General features: G+C 25.5%; 1 protein-coding gene across 1 annotated transcript; it reads right to left on the bottom strand.

Annotated features, from left to right (window-relative positions):
- Positions 1–9,205: 9,205 nt before the first annotated feature.
- Positions 9,206–24,038, bottom strand: LOC145837921 (V-type proton ATPase 21 kDa proteolipid subunit c''-like). Its single transcript, XM_082945410.1, has 6 exons — positions 23,914–24,038; positions 18,935–19,067; positions 15,654–15,726; positions 12,427–12,556; positions 10,987–11,111; positions 9,206–9,679 (listed from the first exon to the last, which is right to left on the bottom strand). The coding sequence occupies exons 1-6, from the start codon at positions 23,993–23,995 to the stop codon at positions 9,578–9,580; spliced, it is 645 nt and encodes a 214-aa protein (XP_082801536.1). The 5' UTR covers positions 23,996–24,038; the 3' UTR covers positions 9,206–9,577.
- Positions 24,039–24,227: the final 189 nt, after the last annotated feature.

The raw sequence follows: 24,227 nt of genomic DNA, 5'->3' as shown, positions 1-24,227 counted from the left end.
AAATGAAAATTTGTTTTAATTTATTTATTTTTTACAGAAATATGAATGTTAAAAGGTTTTAGAAATTTTCTAGAATTATTATAACATCACCCACAAAACTAAACAATTAATTTGTTTTTTAACAAAATAAACTAATAAAATAAAACACTTGAATTATTATATCGATCTAAAAAAAAATAAGTAATACTTACTATCTAGTTATACAGGCTCATTATAAATTGGTCAAAACTTTTTGTTTCAGTGGTCAAACTAAGTTTACACAGGAACAACGCTGAACAACATAAAATAATTTGTTTCTCAAATGTTTCCAATAATTGTTTGCACAAGCTCATTAACTTTCTTGAAAATAACTACAAAAAACTTAACTACGACCGCAAAGCAAACATAATAATGTTTGATCTATTTATGCTTGCAAGGTTAATTGAAACAAATATTAAATTTTCTCGATAGGAAATTCTCTTAACTTGAAAAGATAATCAATTATTTTAATGGAAAATTTAGAGAGCGTATTAAAGTTTCAATGGAAAATATTACAAGATACATTTTGATTTCCAAAAAACGCAAACGTTTTCTTTTAGTTTAAAAAACTCTTAAAGTTTTTTCTACAGTGGTCAGAACTTCAGCTTTTATTTTTCTTACTTAAATGACTTCTAACTATTATTTATGGTAGTTTATAGCTTTATATACTAACTTTTTAAGGTTTATATTTTCTTCATTAAGTACTCAACCATTAGAAAAAGTTAAAAAATAAAGTTGAAATCAATTTAAAAAGCAGCTATAAAAATATAATTCTCCACTTAGTCAACCAAATGCACCGTAAAAATATGTTTTAAAACATTTGTTGTTTATAAAACAAAAATAACTTTGACTATTTGACACCTAAAAATGTATTGAATCAATAAGAGTAGAAAAACTCAAAACTTATTGAGCAATTCAGTAATAAGCTGAAAGAAAAACTGAATGTATATAAAATCTACAATATCAATAATGTAACAATTTGTTGATTATAGATTACTATGTTTTATTTTAATGATGGGTATTAGTCATCATCGAAATGAACAAATTGTGACTCCATTTTTTTCAAGTGAGAATACTGACTGTAAAATAACTTTACGCGGTGTAAATTACATAAGTTTTTGTTACATTCAAAACTTTCTTGTTTAAATTTTCCTGATGATTGAAAATATTGTTTTTCTATTAAGCTATTTTTGGCAACAACTTTATCAGAAAAAACTTTTTCCGAAAAAGCTTAAGTACAAAGTTTTTTGAGGTATGTCTACAGACCTGTAGTCAAAGTTTCAATAGTTAAGTATATAAAAATAGTCGTTAGTATTTATTTTTTCACTGAAAACCACCAATTAGAACTGTATATATATTTTTTTATGGTAAAAAACATCAGTCTCAATCTTTAACCCTTGCAACGATAAACGTTTTTTGAGGGAAAGGTGAGTGTGTTACATCATATGTAATTTTACCTGCCCCATTAATATTTAACTTGAGCTATCCAAAAATAAAAAATTAAAACAAAAACTATCTTTTAAACAAACAAAAAAAACCCTTGGTGATACGCCATTTAGAGAACACTCAAAAGGCTAAAATCTCAACACTAAAAATCACTAAGTGTGGGAAAATCATGACCTCAAATCCCCAATTGAGTGTTCACCGGCGCTACAACAAAAAAATCACACCAACAATCCAATCATGTGGTCACCGTCAGTTCATTATTAAAAGTTCAGACTCATCAACTTAAACTTACGCTTATCTACATTTTTTGACTAATCTTAAGCTTTTAAATATAATATAAAATTTAAATTACTGTACATTAAATCTTAAGCTTTTAAAAACAGTATGCCCCGCTAAGTTTTTTTTTGTAAGTACGGCCTATTTTTTGTAAATGCTGCCTACTTTTAAATCAGTAAGATGACAGTTTTAAAGTTAAAGTGGACATCTTGAAATTATGTTTATTGGAGATAAACAACATATATGTGTTTTTTAGTTGTAGATCGGGGTTTCTCAGAGTCAGCCAAGCGGTCCCTTTGATAGCCATGAGCAGCAAAGAAGCCACAGGGCGGCCATGAAGTCATAATATGAAACTTACACTAGATATTCTTGAGTTCATATTGTAGTACTTATCTTACTTTATAGAGTTTTTAACCGTGATCATTTCGTTTGTATGAAAAACTGTGTTGAATAAAACTCTCAATCTGAAATTTTCTAGTTAATGTTTATAGTATAGGGCAAAAAAGGTCTTAGGTGTTTTTTGAGTAATCTTGTTGAAGGGGGTCATAGCTTTTTTTATTTCTTTGTAGGGGGTCATTTTAAACAGAAAGTTTGGGAACCTCTGTTGTCGGGTATATTATCAAAATCCACCCGCGTTCAAAATCCAACCGCGTTCAAAATCCACCTTTTTTTTTTCTTTATTTATTAATTCATTTTATCTTCTTTTTTCATTATATTTATACACTATTTAAAAACTTTCAATTATCATTATTATCCCTAACCCTCGGTCGGTAAACGGTTCTCGAATTCGTTTTGATGGGTTTTGATCGTGTCTCCTGTCGTCAATAAGCAATATTAAACTTAACACTACGACGAACTGAACAATAGTCAACACCAATATTTCATCTTTATCAGTCAGTAAACAGTTCGTTCTCATTTCAAAATGAACTGCTTACCCTCTTTCGGCCCACATACTTGCCCAATCTACCTCCGCCTTCCTTATGTGGGTGAAAACTCAATAAGAAAGTCTAAGCAAGCTTCATTAGCTGTAAAATCTGCATAAAATAATAAAATATTGTTTCGATATGTGTTGTGTAAAACAAACCCGCCCGCTTAACGAAATTGTAAAAGATGCCACACCTACCTATGATTTAAGTAATGTAGTATACAAATTTAAATGTCATTGCAGAAATGACTACGTAGGTCAAACATCTCAACGTTCCTACGTCAGGCGAGAGCAGCATGTCACGAAAAAGCTAAAAAGGTTTATTTTTAACGATGACGTTAAGCCGAAAGGTGGTCAGTCATCTATCCAAGAGCACCTCCTCAACAATCCTGTTTGTGCTGAGAGCTACCTGGATAGAAGAATCAAAATTTTATTTAGAGCAAGAAACACTTACCATCTCTCAGTTCTGGAATTTCTGTTTATTAAAACTTGTGAGCCGGAAAATTGCGAACAAAGAGATTTTTATAACTTAAAACTTTACAAATAGCGTGTTTTTAGTATTATTGTTGTGGTTTATTGTCGTATTTTTGTAATGTATTTTTTATTTAGTTTTGTTCCAGGTAAAATTTCTACTATCTTAAATGTTTTCGTTTTAGCAGTTTTGTTTTACAAACAACTTCAAATTCATAAGTATAATGCAACTCTTAATGTAAACATTTTAAACAGACTTTTATGCCTTAGGACGTAACAACTTTTAGCTAGGTATTTCAAAATTACTGTTTATAACATAATTCATACTATAATATTATCAGTTTTAAGCAAGTTTATTATGATGAAGAGCTGAACGATATTAATTAATGAACATTTTAAAATGAGTGACTTATGTTTGAATTTTTTAGTTAAAACCAATAGCAAAACCAAACCATTCAAATATCTGATAAGTTTAAACATTTGATTTCTAATTCCTCAGAAGCAACACTAAATTACTAAAAAAGACTAATTTGTTTTTATCTTTTCTTATAATTGTTTAAACAAGCCCATTGATTTTCTTGACACTATTCTGCATAATAATCTTTAGTATGACTGCAATACAAACAAAATAGTGTGTGATCAATACTTGTTTGTATGGTAAATTGAAACAAGTGTCATACAAATTTACTTGGAAAAAAAAATTCTCTTTACTTAAGAAGATAATCTGTTAGTTCCGTGGAAAAACTTTGTGGAAAATTTTTGAGAGCACATGAAAATTTCATTGGAAAGTTTTACAAGATTTATTTTGTTTTCCAACAACGCAAACTTCATCATTCAATTTGGAGACTTCATACTGTTTATTTACAGCGGTTTTTGTTTCTCACTTTAAGTGTTTTTTAATTGTAATGGATGGTACATATTTTAGCTTTATATAGCAAGTTTGCATAGTATTCACTGGGAAAAATGAACAAATATTAAACTAACTTTTTGCTAAATTAAACAAACGTATGATTAAAATTGTATTTCGATTTATCAATCGTATATTATTTTGAGAACTTACTACTTCTTTAAATCTGAGAAATTATTAATTCAACTACAGCATGGAAAAGAATAATTTATTGCACACTCATGAAATATTTATACACATATCAACACTTTTCGAATAGAAAAAAACCTTACAAATTTGTTGCACTCTACCTAGAAACTAGTCTTTAAAAGTATTACAAACATACATTATTTGTTTTTATTTTGTGATATAAATAAAATAGCTCTATATAATATTTTGAGTTCTCAATTTAAAATTGAAGGAGATAATTAAAGGCTAAACTGGTTTTAAAACATGTTTTACTAAAATACTTTTGGTTTAATACAGGGGTCGGCAAACTGCGGCCCGCGGGCCAATTGCGGCCTGCGAAGGGTAAATCTGCGGCCCGCGAGCATGTTATTTTTTTGAATGGAATGCGGCCCGCGAAAGAAATTTTTTGTGGCCCGCGAGCATGTGAATGTGGCCCGCTGAGCAAAATTATATTTCTAGTTAAATTTTTTCGGTAATTCGACTTAATTTGATTAGTTTGATTTTAAGTTTCTCTATAACATTTTAAAATAATTTCAAGAAATTACTGCTTTAGTTTAAAAATGTAAAAAAGACAGATTGGCCTTCTAACAGGATATGTTTCTAAGTTTTATAATTACTTTGTTTTTACAACAGTAAGTAATTATCTGAAAAAAGAGTGTCAAGAGTGCTTGGATTTAATAAGTTGGTTATTTAGGTTTTTTTTTTTTTCAAAATGTGTAATTTATGACAATTTTGTTCTTTTATAGTCCCATTTTAATATAAGTGACCTTTTAAGTTTAAAAAATCATGAGGGTACATAAACTTAAGATTATTCCTTTGCAGTAGCTTTATTTTCATTTTTGTTTATAATAGCTTGTAGATGATACTTAAGCATGTCTTGTTTTAGGAAATTTTCAACTTAGCTTACTTACCGCAAGATATTGATTTTGCGGTAATTCTTGAAGAAATTTTGCTTTTTTGAGTTCATTTGCGGCAGTCAGCTAGGAGTTTGCGGCAGTGAAGTGGGCAAAATGGTCGTTTTCACAATTGGAGTTTTAAAAGAGATTTCGTTTTAAAAAATAACGAAAACGTTATAGATACTTATTTTTTTCTTACAAAATTTCAAGGTGGTGCAGTTGCGGCAGTGCAACACCCCACGCGACGCCCCTGGTATGACCACAGTACAAACAAAATAATGTTTGATCAATACTTGTTTGTATAGTAAATTGAAACAAGTGTTAAGCGCCATACAAATTTACTTGGAAAAAAAATCTCTATACTTAAGAAGATAATCAGTTACTTCCGTGGAAAAATTTTGTGGAAAACTTTTGAGAGCACATAGAAATTTCATTGGAAAGTTTTACAAGACATATTTTGTTTTCCAACAAACGCAAACTTCATCTTTTAATTTAGAGACTTCATATTGCTTATTTACAGTGGTTTTGCTTCTCACTTTAACTGTTTTTTAATTGTAATGGATGGTTCATATTTTAGCTTGATATAGCAAGTTTGCATAGTATTTTTTTAAACTTACTTGGCAAAGTGAACAAATATTAAACTAACTTTCCGCTTAATTAAACAAACGTAAGATTAAAATTGTATTTAAATTTATTAATAGTATATTATTTTGAGAACTTACTACTTCTTTAAACTTGAGAAAGTGATAAATTAATTACAACATGGAAAAGCATAATTTATTGCACACTCATGAAATATTTATATACATATCAACACTTTTCGAACAGAAAAAAACCTTACAAATTTGTTGCACTCTACCTAGAAACATAGTTTTACATACATACATTATTTGTTTTGTTTTTTGATATAAATAAAATAGCTCTATATAATATTTTGAGTTCTCAATTTAAAATTGAAGGAGATAATTAAAGGCTAAACTGCTTTTAAAACATGTTTTACTGAAATACTTTTGGTTTAATAGAACGAAAACAAAGTTAATACTAGACATACCATATGTAAAAAATAAATAACAAGTTAAACACTTGATATTTATTTTCCTGAAAAGCAACACTAAATTATAAAAAAAAGATTTATTTTATATTTTCTAATAATTGATCCAATAGGCTCATTGATTTTCTTGAAAAAATATAAAAAAATTACTATGACCGCAAAGCAAACATAACAATGTTTGATCAACACTTGTTTGTATAGTAATTTTAATCAAATATAAATTTGCTTGATAGGAAGTTCTCTTAACTTAAGGAAATAATAAATTACTTCAGTGGAAAAATTTAAAATACTTATTTTCTATTTATTTAAATCGCAAACTTTTTTAGTTAATTTAAAAACTTCACAACGTTTATTTACAATGGTCAATACTTTATTTTTTTCTTGATTCTTATAAAGATTTTAGTTATAATGGATAGCATTTGCCTAGCTTCTATAGTTAAATTTCTAAAATTAGACTATTTTAACTTAAAATTATATATATTAGCACTTTTTAAAATTACTGATATATTTTTGGAAATTGTATTTAAAGTCAAAATATGAAACTGATTTTTTTCCAAATTGCTTAAAAAGTAGTTGAACTTTAATTTAACTCAATTGTCCTGGACAAGACATCAAACTGTATCCTGGTGGTATAACTCGATAACTGAAAGATTTTAAGTACACTAGGTTTTTGAACCAAAATTTTCAATACTTTTTGTTGTCGTTCAATAAACTTACTTAATTTTGTTGAAACATAATAGTAAAATGTTTTGAGAACCTTGGCTACGTGAGAAAATACTAACTTTACTTCAATAAAAAAAACCATTTATTACAAAAATATTAAAAATTTATAAACATTTCGAGACTGTTTGAATAGAAGGAAAAAACTTTAAATATTTTTTACACTTTACCTCGATTTTGTTAAGTTTTAAAAGTGGTTAGTTGATTGAGTGGGAATTGTGAGTATACCAATGAACGGACTTTAACTGGGAATTAAAACAAGAAATAATTTAAAGGGTACAAAATGTTTTTACACTCTTTATAAAAGTTACTATGTTGTTTAATGTATTTTGTTGTTTAAAGCTTCCCTAATGATGTAAAAGAGTTTTCGTTTACAAGTTCTAAAATAAACAAAAACTTTAAGAAAAGAAATTTTCAGAAATATTTTAGAAACTGTTTTATTTAAAAGATTTTGTCTTAATATTTATCAAGTTAATTTTTTATTAGTCAATAACAAACATTTGTAAAATTAGGTTATAGTTTTGTTTCACTATAAAGCAGTTATGTTCAATTTTTAGAAAGCAAAATTCCTCAACTACTAGGGGTATCCATTCTGTTGTCTTATTTTTAAGCTAAAAACAACTTTTGTTGAGGTAGATATAAGTGTTGATTTACTTTAAAGCAGTTATGTACCAATATTAGAAGGTCATCAACTATAAAGGACTGCGTATAGTGGACTGCGAGGTTCGTATGACTTTTGAGCTAAAAACAAATAATTCAGCAGTAAAATGATTAACTTTTTTTAGTCGGCAGGCAAAGTTCACTTAAAAAGGTCTTACGCAAGTGGCTTAATTTGGCAAGACTGTAATTTATCTAAAGCAACGCTTTATTGAGCTTATTATTATGAAGCAACACATTATGTGTTGAATGAAATTAAGAACATACCTCGAAACAGCTCATTTTCGCTTAGTTTTTATAGTTTGTTTCCAAACTAAAAAACATATAGTTGGTTAAAATTTATACTAGGATCCGTTTCCACTAACTATAATAAAAGCTTTTCTTAATAATTAAAAGTTCAAAGTTTGCTCTTTTATCAGCCTGTGAGTAAACTGTTCCAACTACCAAACGTTTATCTGAGTGTTTTTTTTTTTATTTCACAAGATTACTAATGCAATTTACCACGCTAAGACTTTTTAGGAAAATATGAGCTTTGTAAAATTCCACCTCCTTCTAATATTCTACGTCAAATTACAGCTTTTACATTAAAGTGGATATCTTGAAATTATTTTTCTTGTATATAACATAATACTAAGTATTCGTCTTTTGTAAGTTGCAGATAAACCATTTAAACTCAGCACCACACTAAAACCATACAGACGATATTTCATCCTTATCAGGCAAACACAGTCGAGAAAACATGTTCGTACTATATCAGTTAAAAAAAATTTTGTTGATAAATATATTGTAATTTTCTTTAAATTTATAAAAATTTAGTGGAACCTATAGACTTTTAACACTATATTTTTGAAAATAGTTTCTTAAAACTTTAAAAGCAGTAGTTATTGTATGTATGTGGTATGTTATAATGATTTTATTTCTTATCTAACTAAAGATACAAATTTAAAATTGAAAGCGCTAATTAGAAGCTAAACAAAGTTCAAAATACTAGTTTTAGCGAAACAAAACTAGTATTACACAAGCTTTTGGTAAAAATAGTTAACAACTGATATCTCATTTCTCAGATTCCAACACTATATTACAAAAAAAATCTTATCTTTTTCAAGTAAATGTTTAAACAAGCTCATTCATTTTCTTGGAATTATTTCGCATGATAATCTTTACTACGACCGCAGTACAAACAAAATCATGTTTGATCAATACTTGTGTGTATGGTAAATTGAAACAAGTGTCATACAAATTTACTTTGAAAAAAAAAATTTTCTATACTTAAGAAGATACTCAGTTACTTCCGTGGAAAAATTTTGTGGAAAACTTTTGAGAGCACATTAAAATTTCAGTGGAAAGTTTTACAAGATTTATTTTGTTTTCCAAAAAAACAAAAACTTCATCATTCAATTTGTAGACTTCACACTGTTTATTTACAGTGGGTTTTTGCTTTTCACTTTAACTGTTTTTTAATTATAATGGATGGTTCACATTTTAGCTTGATAAAGCAAGTTTGCATAGTATTTTGTTAAACTTACTTGACAAAATGAACAAATATTAAACTAACTTTCCGCTAAATTAAACAAACTTATGATTAAAATCATATTAAAATTTATTAATAGTATATTATTTTGAGAACTTACTACTTCTTTATATCTGAGAAATTATTAATTTAATTAATGGAAAAGCATAATTTATTGCACACTCATGAAATATTTATATACATATAAACATTTTTCGAATAGAAAAAAACCTTACAATTTGTTACACTCTACCTCAATTTTGTTAAAGCAAATATTGATCAAAATATCAATTTTATTAGACAACATTAAAATATTTAAAAAGTATAATAATCAAATGATAAATTTAAGGGAAATTTCTGAAAGAATAGTTAGAAACCGTTTTTGTTTAAAATCTTGCAACAATAATTTATTTGAAAACCAAATCATACAAATTGATTTTTAATGAACACTGAATATTTATTTTGAGCTTGTAATTAATTAGATACATTTAAAATTCAATGAAATCATATTAAAGAACGTATTTTTTTTTAATTAAGCGGACCCATCAACCATAGCCGCATTAGCACTGAGTAAAAATGCAACAATAATTCCGAATAAGCCGATTGCGGTTCCAAAGATCTCCACTATCAATACCTGTTATATAGTATGGGTAAATATAAAAACAATTACAACAAATTTTGAATAGGTTTTGGATGCAAGTATTTTCTACAATGGTGAAGAAAAACAGAAGGATATAAAACATGAAGCCAATTAAAACAATATAGTGTATTCAAGTTCAAAAACATTAAAAGTAACCTAAATGTTTAAATAGTTTCACATGTACCAATAGAAATACTTGCTTTAAATAAAATTACATGGAAAAAATGTCTTTTTAGAACCTTTATTTTATTTATTTTATGCATATACCTGTATTTTTACTATATATAAATATCAAATTATGTAAAAACTTTAGAAACTAAAAAACAAATACTTTATAAAATACATTATAATACTAACTTCTGCTAAGTTGTATTATTAAATATTATTTTTTGTAAACATTAAATAAAAATTACACTAACTTGTTGATATGTTAAGTTAAATTATATGTTGTAAAAAAACAAAAAATTTTAATCTGATAAAAAACGTTTAAGCACATTATATCTTGAACACACACTTAAGAATTTAATCTTTGTAAAGTATTCGAAAGCACGTTACAAATCTACAAACACAATTACAAACGGATTTTTGAAATTAGGTGTAACAATGATTTTTTCTTATCTAATTTCTTATAAAAACCTTACGTCATTAAACGTCAAACTTGTAGATTTCCTTAAAATGTAATTTTTTACTGGATATTTATTTACTAACAACAAATCCTCAACAATGGTAACAATCAGCAATTGTTTTTGTGCCATAATCATACCACAGTTACATATAATTGTACTATGTACATTTTTGCTTGATATTATTTGATTGTTTTTTAAATAGACTTTCAAATTAAAATAAAACATAATTTTAACATTTATTAAAAATTGTCCTAGATATAAAGTTAAAAGATATCCAAGTGGTGTGAGGCTCGATAGTTGAATTTTTCTTCGTGCACCAGGTCTTATGACCAAATATTTTGGAAAGTTTTTTTTGTCGTCAAATAAACCAATAACTAATAAAAATAAAAAAAATAAAATTAAGTACTAAATAAATTTCAAATTATACATTTTAATAAAAGCTTTCATTGATTACTTCTATGCGTCTATTTTTCTTTAGTTAAAATTTAATATAACATTTTTAGACTATAATTGTTTCCTAACGTTTACTTGATAGCCTTAAATAAACATGTTTACTAATAAAACTAAGACCTCAGCATACTTAGATTTACATACTGCAATACAAACTTTCTTTGATTACTTTATTGCGATTTTTTCTTCCCTTACAGGCTAAATAGATATAATAACTTATCTCACCTTAACGAACAGTGTCTTGTTAGCAGCATCGGCCAAAGCAGCACCGCTACCAACAATACCGACGCAAACACCACAAGCTAAGTTGGATAATCCGGTTGTGAGGCCCGCTCCTAAGATCTTGAACCCTGTTGATTTAATAAATATAAATTATTAACAAGCTTGATTTGATAAACCGGTTGTGAGGCCCGCTCCTAAGATCTTGAATCCTGTTGAGTATTTAACTTTTAATAAATATAAATTAAATATAAATAATTATGCCTTAATATCTTGAATACAGTTAAATGTTAAATTTTTAATAAACTTAAATAATCAAGCTCTTAAGATCTTGAACCCTGTTGAATAAAATATAAGTACTAGTTGAAAAATGTAAACATAGGGTTTTATAGATAAATTGCTGCTCCTAATATATCTAGAATACTACAAACATAACAAAAACACATTTATTATATTTGCTTAAGTAAATACAAACAACTGTAAGTTATTTCAAAGTTTAAACAAAACATATATCGGTCACGAACAACTTTTTTATATTAATTAAGTAAATTTATTGTTATTGTTTAAGTTCATAAAATTTCATACAACGTGAGAAACTAATTTAAAAATTACGTTTTAATACTCAATTCCGAGATGAATCATTCTTAGTAAATTGTTACAAAATCAAAAACATTTTTAAGTTAATATGTTTGTATGCATAACATTTATCGTTTTTGTGTTCAAAAACTAATTTTGATTCATAAATATCACATTGCCTTGTTTTTAATATTTAAATTAAAAAACTAAAACTAAACTTATAAACAATACTAGTTTGTTTTTTAAATAAAAATAACAAAATTTAATATCATATTTTAGATAAACATATCTACTTATTTTGATAACTTTAAAACTTATTTGAACTTAAGAAATGTTAAATTGTGAAATAAGAAATATTTTTTACAACAACAAAAACAAAGTGCAAATCACCATTCGAAATGACAAAAAATACATGATAGCGACATATTTAATATGAGCTCGAAAAAAGCTACATAAGCAAAATGATTTTTGCAGAGAATGCAAATTAATTTATCTTTATTCGCTGCTAATAATATAATAAGTTGCTTACTTTAAATACTTAATTTAAATAGACCATAACACAATCTAGTTTATATTTATTCTAATTAATTTTATACCTTTTTTTTATTCAGTAGATTTACAACGGTAAAATAAAATATCAAATTTGCAATTTTAGTTTTACAAACGATAGAAAACTATATTTTTATTTCTTCATAAAAAAAATTGTGTTTTACGTTTCCGATTGAATAGTTTCATGTTTTTTATATTAGAATCTAGCTTTAAATTCGCTCTAAAAACTGCATAGCTACTTAAGATTCATTATAGGTATGTATATTTTGTCCGTATCAAATATTATTAAAAAGATTAAACAAATTAATTAACAACACACACCTGACATATAGTTTTTTCTCATTTCTACCTCAGTGAGTTTGTCCATATCAAAACTTTTTAGATTACCACTCAGTACAATCGCTACGATGATTCCGTATATGGCAACAGCTTCGCAGAAAATTACGCTTACCTGAATTATATGATAAAAACTTAATAAAGTATTAAAACTCTGTGTGTACCAATAAGTTAATATACAGTAACCTCTCGCTTATTTACGCACATTGTGTCCACAGAAAAAATGCGTAAAAATACGAGAGATCGTAAAGATACGAGAGGTACCAAATATACTTACTATAATGGCTTTTTTTTGATATTGCTTCTAGTTAAAACCAGATTGGGGACTTTCTCACTTTTTAAAAATTTGTTTGATTTATTTATAAATATGAAACAAAAGATAAAACTATACATATATGTATTAAAAAAATGATTTTAACTTATATAAAATAATAATACTTTTAGAAAATTTTTACTAACTTTCATAATAAGTAGATTTTATCTTTATTTATATGTGATTTATTTGATACTCACGTTTATACTCTATTCTACTTAGCAAACCTAATTTATAACTAAGCATTTGTGTTAAATGTAAACTCTATATTTATTAAGTGTCACTGCTACTTTTTGCTAGAAAGTTTCATAAAATTTTTTTTAGATATTTGTTCATATATAGGGCAAGAGTGCTGTATTATTGGTTTGTGTTTTAAACTTTTATTATTTCATTATACTTTCATTATTTAACACAATCATATTTCTTTCAGAACTTTAATTTAAACTCTTATTGTTAACAAAATTTCTAATATACTGAGGTATAACTAAATGTTTATCAATTAGTCAAGGAACATAAGTTTACAAAGTCTAAAGATATATAGAAGTGAGTTAGCATTTAAAAACATATTTTACATTAAAAATATAAAATAAACCTAATTTGTGCAATAATAAATAATGTTAAAAACTTTTTTGAATACTTTAGAATTCTAAAATGCGTAACTAAACGAGAGTGCTTAACGTCACGAGTGCGTAAAGATGCGAGAGGTTACTGTAACTGAATCAGTACAGTAGAAACAATATATAATGACTCTTCACAGAAAATTACACTTATCTGTGTAGAAAATTTTGAAATAAAAAGTATATACTTTTAACATTTTGCAACAACAAAATTTTACTCTACTGTTTTGTTTAAAATAGCCTTGAAAAACAAAAATCATACAAACTAGTATACAAAAATAATTATTTTAAATTAAGTTGAAGTAAATTACAAGAACTGATTTATATTTAATTTTATTTTAACTTGAACATTTTAATGCAAAGCATATTAAATAAGTTAAATGTGAAAAGTTATGTAACAAAAATAAAAAAAATACAAGATAAATATACTTTATAGAAAAATAAAATTTATCTTAAAGAAGCTTAAATGTTAAACATCAGACAAAAATATCCATTTCACATAATAAAGCTGATTTTAAATAAACCTGAGTGATTTTTAAACACAAGAAATAATCTATTAGTAAGCATTGCTTCAGCAAGAAAATATTGATCAGAAATAAACCAATTAGCATTGAAGTTATTATAGTAACTAAAACATAAAACAATCAATAAAAACAGTGCTATACGGCCTTTAAGCAGCTGTTACTATTAACAGTGCAAATAACTTAACATTGTTTTAATTTAACCTTTAAGTGACCAGACGTTTGTGCATAGTAAAATTTTCAATATTGAAAGTGTCTTATTTATGAAGCGTTAAATCTAACTTTGAAATTTCCTTAGCTCTAACATAACTCTTTTCAGTTTAATTTTTTTACTTTTTTATAGCTCTTAAATAATTTAATTTGTTTAATCTAGATTCTAGGTCTTATTGATAAATGTTTCTCAACAACCAAATAAATACTCTTATTAAATTTGAACTTACAATGCCTAGTAAAGAACATAAACTTTAGTATGCTATAAAAACAGCTTAAGATGAATAAATAATTTAATACTTAGCTTATTTACAACTTAATTTAGAATCTTTGTATCTAACAATAGTTTAATACCGTAATAAGTAGACGTTTAACTTTTAGGCAAGTTAGTAGTAACTTTTTTTTATAAATCAAGTAGCAACATTTTTTGTTGTATAACATTAAAATTTTAAGCTAGAATCAAAACTTTCAAACTAATACAAATTTGGTTTATTAAAATGGTATTTTAAATGTAAATTTTTACAGCTTTATAATTATAAAAAATTTTTTAACTAGTTAGCACCTTAATAAGTAGGCGTTCAACTTTTTGGAAAATTGTACTGTAGTGACTTTTTTATATATCAGGTAGCAACATTTTTTGTTGTAAAACATTTGACTATAAAATTAGAATCAAAACTTAAAAAAAAATTAAATTTGGTTTAATAAAAACTAATTTCTTGTCCAATTAATTGTAATGAAATTTATTACAGCTATTTAGTGCTTTTTCAAAATAATAAAGCTATTCTAATGATAAATTAATGTAAGTATTTTTTGAATTTTTTTAACAAAATTTGCCTATATACTTATTTGGAAATGGTTCACAATGAAACATTCAACAAACATCCAACATCAAGGGCACGACATTTGAAAATAAAACTTCTGAATGTCAATCATTAAAAATTAATGCGTCAGCCTAATGTAGCTTTAATCTTTCTTTTTTAACAATGTTGTGTAATTCAGAAACTTTTCTGTAATCGTCTAATTAGGAATTGTTTACAATGGTTGTATTTTGTTGTACTAAAAATTTTATTTTATTTTATTTTCTGAAAGCTTTTTTAAGTATTAACTTTTTTTTGTTAAATTGTCACTATAAAGTTGGAGTGTGAACTCGAGCAAAACAATTTCTTGCGCACCTAACAAGCTATATTTTACTAACCGTAAATTAAACAACTGTTTAAAAATATTCTAATTGTACCTGGACTTTACACAAAAAAAACTTTTTTTTATATATATTTACAACTAAACTCTTTTCATTAACTATACTTAAATATTAGCTTTTTATAAAACTAACCAAATTTTTCGAGTAAATTCTTGGTGTCATAACTTAAATTAAATAAATATTTATTATTTTAACAAAACAAACCAAATTTTTCGAGTAAATTCTTGGTGTCATAACTCCAATTAAATTAAAATATATTATTTTATTTTAATATAACTTACCAAATTTTTCGAGTAAATTCTCGGTGTCATAACTTAAATTAAATAAATATTTATTATTTTAATAAAACTCACCAAATTTTTCGAGTAAATTCTTGGTGTCATAACTCCAGCACCCATTACTGATGAACCGGTGGTGAAAATTCCCCTGAAAAATTAAATCATTTATTTGATTGTTCAATTCCATTAATTAAGTTATATTTGAAGTAGCGTAATTAGTTTTTGTTAAATAGATATTAGTTTAAGCTAAAACCATTTATAAGATCGTTTAAAGTTTTAAATAATGCTAAAAAATGTAACACATTTTAAAAATTATAAATATGTTATTTACAAGCATTAATTAAAACAATTGTCTATATAAAAACGTTTAATTGAGGTTATTTATTTACCGATTAATTTTTACTTATGTAAATAAAATTTAAATACGTATTTATGATACATAGAATGGAATTAAGTTTGATAAAATATAATAAAAATGTTTTTAATAAAAATAAAACATGTTAAAAATTTTAATAAGTTATTTAATTATACTATGTTTTTAAACATTAATCTTATATTTTTTTTTAAAACTTATAAAATACAAATTAATTAAAGTTTAAATCTACTTGTACTCCTTTCTCAATAGACTTAATGTAAAAACAAAACTTAGTGTGAAAAAGTTATTTATATTGATCAACCAAAAATGAAAATAATTAGTAAATTATAGTAAATAGAAAAAGATAGAAAAAGATAGTAAATTTTTAAACTGAGGTTATCTAAATACTGTTTAATTTTTACTAATTTTAAAATTAGTTAATTGACAGATATAGTAGACAAAAAACTGATAATTAATAGAACTTTTATTCACAATAGTAAAAATAAGTTAAGTTCAACATTAAAAACTTTAAAATACCTAATATATCACTACAATACTTTGAAAATACTGCAATAAAAATTTCAAGAAGGAGAATTAAAATCAATAGTCTTAGTGACAGCCTATAAAATACTAACTAAATTGTAATACATTATAAAACATCTATTTTTTACTACAACATTATTTTGTGCATTAAGAGCTTAGTTAGTTTTTTATTATCAATAATTAGTGAATATTATCAAGCACCAGTCGGTCCCTATAATAACTATTTTTTCAGTTTAAAATTGGTTAAAGCTATGTAGTTGAACACACTTAATAACAGATTAACTAAGTAAAAAAGTTTTTTAAAACAAATGAATTTAATATCTTCAGTAATTGACGATAATAACAATTTTTTCATATTTCATAATTGTTACAATTTTAGAGGATAATAAAAACTAATGCCATTCAAAAAAGTTTATGTAATATATTTTAAATTATATTATTAAAATATAAATTTGTTTTCAACCAACACAAAACAACAAATAAGTCAAAAACCAACCGAATCAAAACCAAACGGCAAAAACTTAGCCTGCAGCTAAAGCTATCAAATATGATTGATCTGTGTGCACATAAGTATACGAAATAAACTACCAAACAAAAGTTTAAGCTCTTTTTAGCGCGTTATATCAACTGCATAATAATAAATCTGCTCATTATATGTTGTACCGGCGTTTATTGTAAATGTAAAGGGGCGGTTCTGAAAGAGATTTGATCTAAATATTGTTGTGAGTTGAAACAAAAACAATAATGCTTCCTTATTAACTTGCGTATTAACTACTGTTCTGTATTGACTTATGTGTATTAACTACTGTATTGTAGAGGTTACTAGCCAATTATCTGATAATGTTTCTCGTGAATATACTGGTTATCTTACTTTGATGCTTATTTGAATGAGATTTATTTTGGTTAAGGTTTACGCCACACACTAAGCAGTACTTCAAACTTACTAAAATAGCTTAAAGATATTTTTTTTTTTTTCATTACTTATAAGATTTCATAACTTTCAGTATTACTTCTTTTGACTAAATAAGACAAATTAAAGACTTTTTTTTTGTTTTATGACTAAAAAAGTAGCAATCAAGATGTGAATCAAGTTTATTGCAATTCACCGCTTTGATGCTGTTTAACTAGCATATTTATCTTGATTAAACTGTGAAAACGAAATATATAAGTGGCTGGTTGCCACACACTGAGTCTATGATGAAACTTTATTTAAATAAAGCATATAAGAGATTTAGTATAAAATTGAGTTAAACACACTGAGAAAAAGTAAAAAATACCAGTACTGTTAAACTAACATACAACTAACATTTTCCTTTTTAACTTTAAAAATTATACATTTTTTAATTCAGTTAATGTTAAAGCTACTTTTGAACATGAAATTGGACCTTGCGTAGTACATGCTGGATTTCAGATTTATATTTTTTTTTACTTTTTTAACTACAGGATTACTAAAAGTTATTAGCTAATATATTTTGAGAATAAATCTTTTTTATTGTAATAAAAAAAAAGATTTTGAATAAATTATAAATAAATAGTACTAGGTTTCATAAATAATTGTATACTAATTTTTTTGACATTTTTAAACAAATATTACCCAAATAAACAAAAAAAAATAGTTTAGTAACATCAAATTTATTTTCAATTCCAACAAAATTAGTTTTTAAATTTTTTACCTTCCAAAATATTAGTAAAATTGTTTAAGCTGTTGTGATAAGTTGTATTTATAAAAACAAACTTTCATTCAAATTAATACGCGCGCTTTTCCATTGTTATAAGTAAATTCAATGCAAAAACAACAACATCTTAAGAAAACGTTATTATGTTAAACTATTTTTAACGGATTTAAGATACAGCTTACTTTTCTGAAATTATACAAACAGAACAAATTGATTATAAGAACTTTATCATTACCTTTTATAGTTTCTTAATTGGATAAGTTGAAAATCAAATTATGTTTGGAGAACTTGTAAAACTTTAGGCTCATTATATACAATTTTAACAACTTAAATAATATTCTTTAGCTTTTCAAATTACTAAATTTTATGCTACTGGCTTAAGCTATAAAATTAAATAAGTATTTATCAAATATTCTTATTATTACAGATAAATTTAAAATTTAGGTGACTATGTATAGCAGGTGATAGTAGGTAAAAATAGGTGATGGATATACAAATTAAAGTTATTTTTTTTATATATTACCAATCTATTACATATCACTAGTATATAATATGATAAGTAACCAATAAAGCATTTTTGTTTTGTTAGCTACTTTCCACTTTAAAATTATACATGCAAAAAATAAAAACATTCTAGGCACAATTACAAACTATCTTGTATTTTTCAAACTACATAACTTGCCATTAACTTGATAGCTAAATGTAAAAAAAAATGAAACTTTATGCAATTTTTTTTCCTTATACACATATATTATATTTTTGTTAACAAACAAGTATCTAACCAGGCAGCTCCGATTACACTGAAAGCCATGGCAAGCCCGATACCCAGTGAAGCGTAGGCGTGTGGAGAAATCTCCTGCAGTAACCAACCTACATCAAACCTGAATCCCTGGCCAGTGAACAACAAGTACAATCCTGTTGATTTATTTTTCAAATCATGTTTAACATATTCTATAAAAAATATGTAAGATTCAACTAAAAATAGTGTTTTATTAGTATAGTTCTGTTAAAAATTATTTGTGTATTAAATTTATTTCAATTCGATTTAAACTTTAACCCAAACACAGTGATTAACAAGCACAATCCTGTTTGTAACTAATTCAATGTAGTTTAATTAGTAATTAATTTTATTTATTTGTTTGTTTATATTATTTATTCAAATCCCAAATCGAATCTGAACCCCTAAACAAGAGTTCATACGACCCTCATACGACCCTCTTGGGGACCATCAGTAGTTAAGGGGCTACAGCGGGAACCCAAGGCCATAGTTTGAAACTTACAACAGTTATTCTGGAGTTAATGGTGAAGAAAAAAAAAAGGTTTTTAGGTTTACTTTAGGGTAGTTTTTTAAGAAGCTTTGTCGGAATGGGTCATAGCTTTTTTTTAATTTCTTTTAAGGGGCCTTATGAAAAAAAATGGGAAACCTTGCCCTAAACAGTGAATAAAATCATGTTAACATTTTTGTTTACTTTTTTGGCTTTTTGATTTCTAAAAAATTTATCAAACTAATTCCAATTTCAAACTTGAATATTTTTCTATGAATAACATAATTTAGCACACAATCTTTCATTCAAACAAGAAATGGAAAGTTATAAAAACTATAGTGGTAAAAAATATGCGGTAATATTGAAAAACTGTGTAACTAAAAATTTACTTTTTAAAAAATAAAATCACCTCGTTAGAGTTCAGTTCAACCTGCAACAATCTAAGTCAAACAAGTTTTGGCGACAATTTTTTTATTAAATTTGTATTATTAAGAGAAGTAAATCTTGGCACACTGTATTTGAGTTTTACTACAATAATAAACAAACACCTAATTTTAAACGTTTATTTACAAGCATCAAAACTTGTAATCTTCTTTGAAAATTAACTACACATTTAAGCAACACATTTGAAAAATTATTCTTGTTTTTTTTTTTACTTTTATAAGTATGTTTTTATTTTATAGTAGCTGTAAAAGCTCATAGTAGTATTTTAACAACTTTAACTGGATTTATGCCATATTTTTACTTAATGCATCATTAAGCTCAATTATTTTGTAATGAAATTTTCCAGATTGTTTTAATTTAAAAAAATAAACTTTAAGGAAAAAACACATTTTTGCAAAAAGTATGTACACATACTTTCATAATTTCTTTATTATAATAAATTAAAATATAAATACTAAAAACTTTAAGGTCAACATACTATGAATGTATTTAACTCATCTACAAAAACATTTTGTACATTCTGAAACTGCAATACTTTTAAATTTACTGTTTTCAAGTAATTTTTTTTATTTTTTGTTTTTAAAAGAAAGCATTGATGGTAGTAGAGTTGTAGCTATCCTATATAAAACAAGCTACTTAAAGTAAATAAAAGTTCTGCCTAATTGGTGGTTACATCTTGTTACTTTTCAACGTTTTGTAAATTTCTGTTATCTGATGAATAAAAAAGTATAATTTATTCACTTAAATTTTTTCCAAGATGTTTTGCGTTAACATGTTTTAGGTAGCCTTTAAGCTTTTGCAAAAGTTTTTTTTTACTTTTTATGTTGAGTGTTTTAGAAATAAAGCTTATTCACTTAAAAAACGAAAATGACTTAGTCCAGTAACATAGTGGTAATTTACAAAAACGATTGTTTTTACTCTTCGTTTTAATTACAGAAACTATAAGCTAAACTTTATATATGACAAAAACTGTGTAACTTTACAGTATACTTGTTTCTTTAAATTTCTAAACATTCCAAACTTAACTGATTTCAAAAAAAATGTTCTTAAATTCTGCTTAATACAGTTTTTCTTATCATATTAATTTACCACCAACAAACAAAATAGATGGAATTCCATAGCAACACTTGATATGTTTACTGTTTAGTTTTGCAAAAAGCTACTTTATACTTAAAAATATTGAGGCATTATCTATAACTTCATTGAAATTAAAACTATTTGTTTTTTAAATAATAAACAAATTAATGGTAGGAAACTAAATTTCAAGATATCTTTGTGTAGAAGCTACTTTGAAACTTGTAAACAAGTATGCATAGTATTTTTGTATAGAACACTATAAATGACAATAGTTCTATATTTAAAGAATATAAAAACACAATGGTTGGTTTACTGCAAATTTTACTTAAAATATATAACTTTACTTAAAGTCTAATATTTTTTTTATATTTAAACTTGACAGTTGGTATGTTCTGTTTTGAAGCCGAAAAAATTGTTAAGTTTTAAGTTAATAAAACGAACAATTAGTCGATATAAAAATTTGGACTTATAAAACTTAACTTGAGACATCCTTTGAATTTTTATAAATTTTTGTGTAAGGGAAATCATTTAATGAGATTGTTTGCATGTAGCTTAATTTTTATTTGTTTTATAGTAGCATACTTACAAATCTGTAAACTTTATATTTTTTTTCTTTTGTTTACACCTAGACATATAAGAGACAAAATTTTTAAGCCTAAACTTAATAGTTTATTGTAATTAAAATTTTATTGTGCAAACATTTTTCAAGTTTTAGTGCCACTTCACTACAATTAAACATCAGACAGCTATGTAAATTTATAGTAACACTTAAGTATGCGGTTTACTTTGAAAGTGTGCTAAAGTTTTACATCTTTAAACTTTAAATCAACCACTTGAAACTAAACAAAGCATTTGGGTTCAAGTTTTATAAAGTAGATTATAACAAAGGCAAAGTTATGCAAACATTTATAAAGCAGATATTAAATTCCATAGTAAAATTATGCTTTCAATTTGGCCTTTGGTAAGTGTTTTTTTAAACAAATTTTGTGTATATTTATTGAGTAACTTGTATAAAAAAACTTGTCTAAACTGAGTATTTTGAACATTAACTTTTTTTTATTAAACTAGAAATTATGAATTAATAATTTTATAGATTTACTTCAAATAAACAATGAATGCTTATAAAAGTCCACAGTAGTAATTTGTGCCACTAAACTTGGACTTATGCCAAATTTTACTAAATGCTTCAATGACTTTACTATCAAGCATTAATAAAATGCATTTAAATAACTTGGCTTTTTTTAATCAACTTGAATAACTTTGAACTTTTTTAATCGTTATATATAAAGCTTATAAAAGTTTAGTTTAGTATAAATTTTATGCTAAGTTAATCTTAAATATGTACTTAAAAGCCGAATTTTTTTAAGTTGAAATTGCCAAAAGAACTATTTTACAAATTTAATTTAGTAAACGCTTTTTTCTTTTGGCTTTTTCTTAAGTTTATATAGAGAGTATGTGGATATAGCTACAATAAATTCTAAATAATTAACTGATTTATAGTGTACTTTACAGGATCCATTTTCACAGTTTTAGTAGAAAAAAACTGAAGAAAATAACATATTATTTCATTTTATATCTAATAGAAGACTAGTTGAATTAATTCAGTACAAGAAAGAAAACTTAATTTTTTTTTTTGTTTAAAACTTTTTGTATGGATAAATGGCATTTTACACTTAGTAGTAGAATAAAATCCCTGTTAATTCTACAGTTTACTTTTTCACAAAAAAAACTTTTTTCATAAATTTTAAAGCTCAAACTAAAAAACTAATAAACTAATCAGCTTTATTTAATTTCAAAAGTTTTTGACAAAAAAAAGCTTGATACAAAAAACTTAAGCGTTTAATACCATAATATAACAAACGGGTTTATAACAAAATAGACCACTAAGCTTAAACTTTACAGAAAACTATACATTAACTTTTTGACAAGTCTGTAGAGAGCTTTAAAATTTTAATGCGAAGGAGTTTAAAATTGATTTTGAGACATGTAAAAACCTTGAAAATATTTAAAGACTTATTTTTAAACCTTACTTTGAAAATTTACTGCTATAGCTATTTACATTTCTTTTACTGTAATCTAATTTCTGTTATATTTGAATTAGGTTACCAAGTTGAATTTTATCCTGCTAATTGACTACTTATAATACAGACTAGAGATTGGTAACCCATGGACATTATGACAAACTTACACACCTCATGACTTATGTTTTAGGTATATATTTCATAACAATTTTTTTATTGTTTAGTGTTAAGGCAAATTGATGAAAACTTTTTTTAGTTTGATTCTAAAAACAAAAGCGGTCCGCGAAAGTCTATGTATATTGTAAAATTTATATTAGATAGGACAGACACTATTAAGTATGTTTTTCAATAAATCAAGTTCATGCTCTATAAAAGACTGCAACAATTGGTCTCCCAACTGAAAATATCACTCTAATACACATTAATGTATTTGTAATCTAATAACTTCATCTTAATTCAAAATGGACAATTACATCAAATTTATTTTAAGTATACTCTTTCTAGCCTACTACATAAATTTTTAATTATCTATACAAAACTTTTATAGTAAATAGTACTTATACATAACAAATACAAACAAATCTACTAACGATGGTGTTAAAATTAATTACAATAGTACTATATCTACCTTATAAACTATTGAGACCAGGGTTTCCCAAAGTTGCCATTTGACTCCTTGGTGGCTATTCAAGGATTTAGGGTTCTTTAAGCTAAAAAGGGGGAAAAGGGGGTAGTAACGAGTAAAGGAGCCTTAGGGAGGCCATAAACTTTGAAACTTTCACCAGATATTCCGGAGTTTATGATGGATATCAAATAAAAAAGGTCTTAGGCGTAAAAAGGTAGTTTTTTTTTTGAGAAATCCTATTGATAGGGTTTCTCAAAGTAAAATGTAATCACAGTAAAATGCTTGGGAAACCCTGCCTTAGAAAAATGATAAAAATCAAACAAACTAACCTAATGAAGCAACAGCCAAAAATGAAACGACGGCTAAAGCCGCGTAAGCTGGTCCCCTTCCGTAGCTGTACTGTGACGTCATAGTACAACGAATATTCACAAGTATATTTATCTATCTATTATCTAAATTAAGCAATAAGCTAGAGGTTAGTAAAATCAAAATAGTTTCTAATGTGTATTTATAACATCTATAGTAGCTCTAAACTTTTTCTAATTTCAAAATAGTTTTGTGTATAAATGACTAGATAAAGTTGCTTCATTTAAAAATAGTTTCTTGTGTATAACTTTATTTGTAAAGCAGCTAATTAAATATA

Source organism: Thalia democratica, chromosome 6 (genome assembly GCF_965202585.1).
Source record: "Thalia democratica chromosome 6, ktThaDemo2.hap1.1, whole genome shotgun sequence".
Taxonomy (NCBI): domain Eukaryota; kingdom Metazoa; phylum Chordata; class Thaliacea; order Salpida; family Salpidae; genus Thalia; species Thalia democratica.
This window is presented reverse-complemented; position numbering and strand designations above follow the sequence as displayed.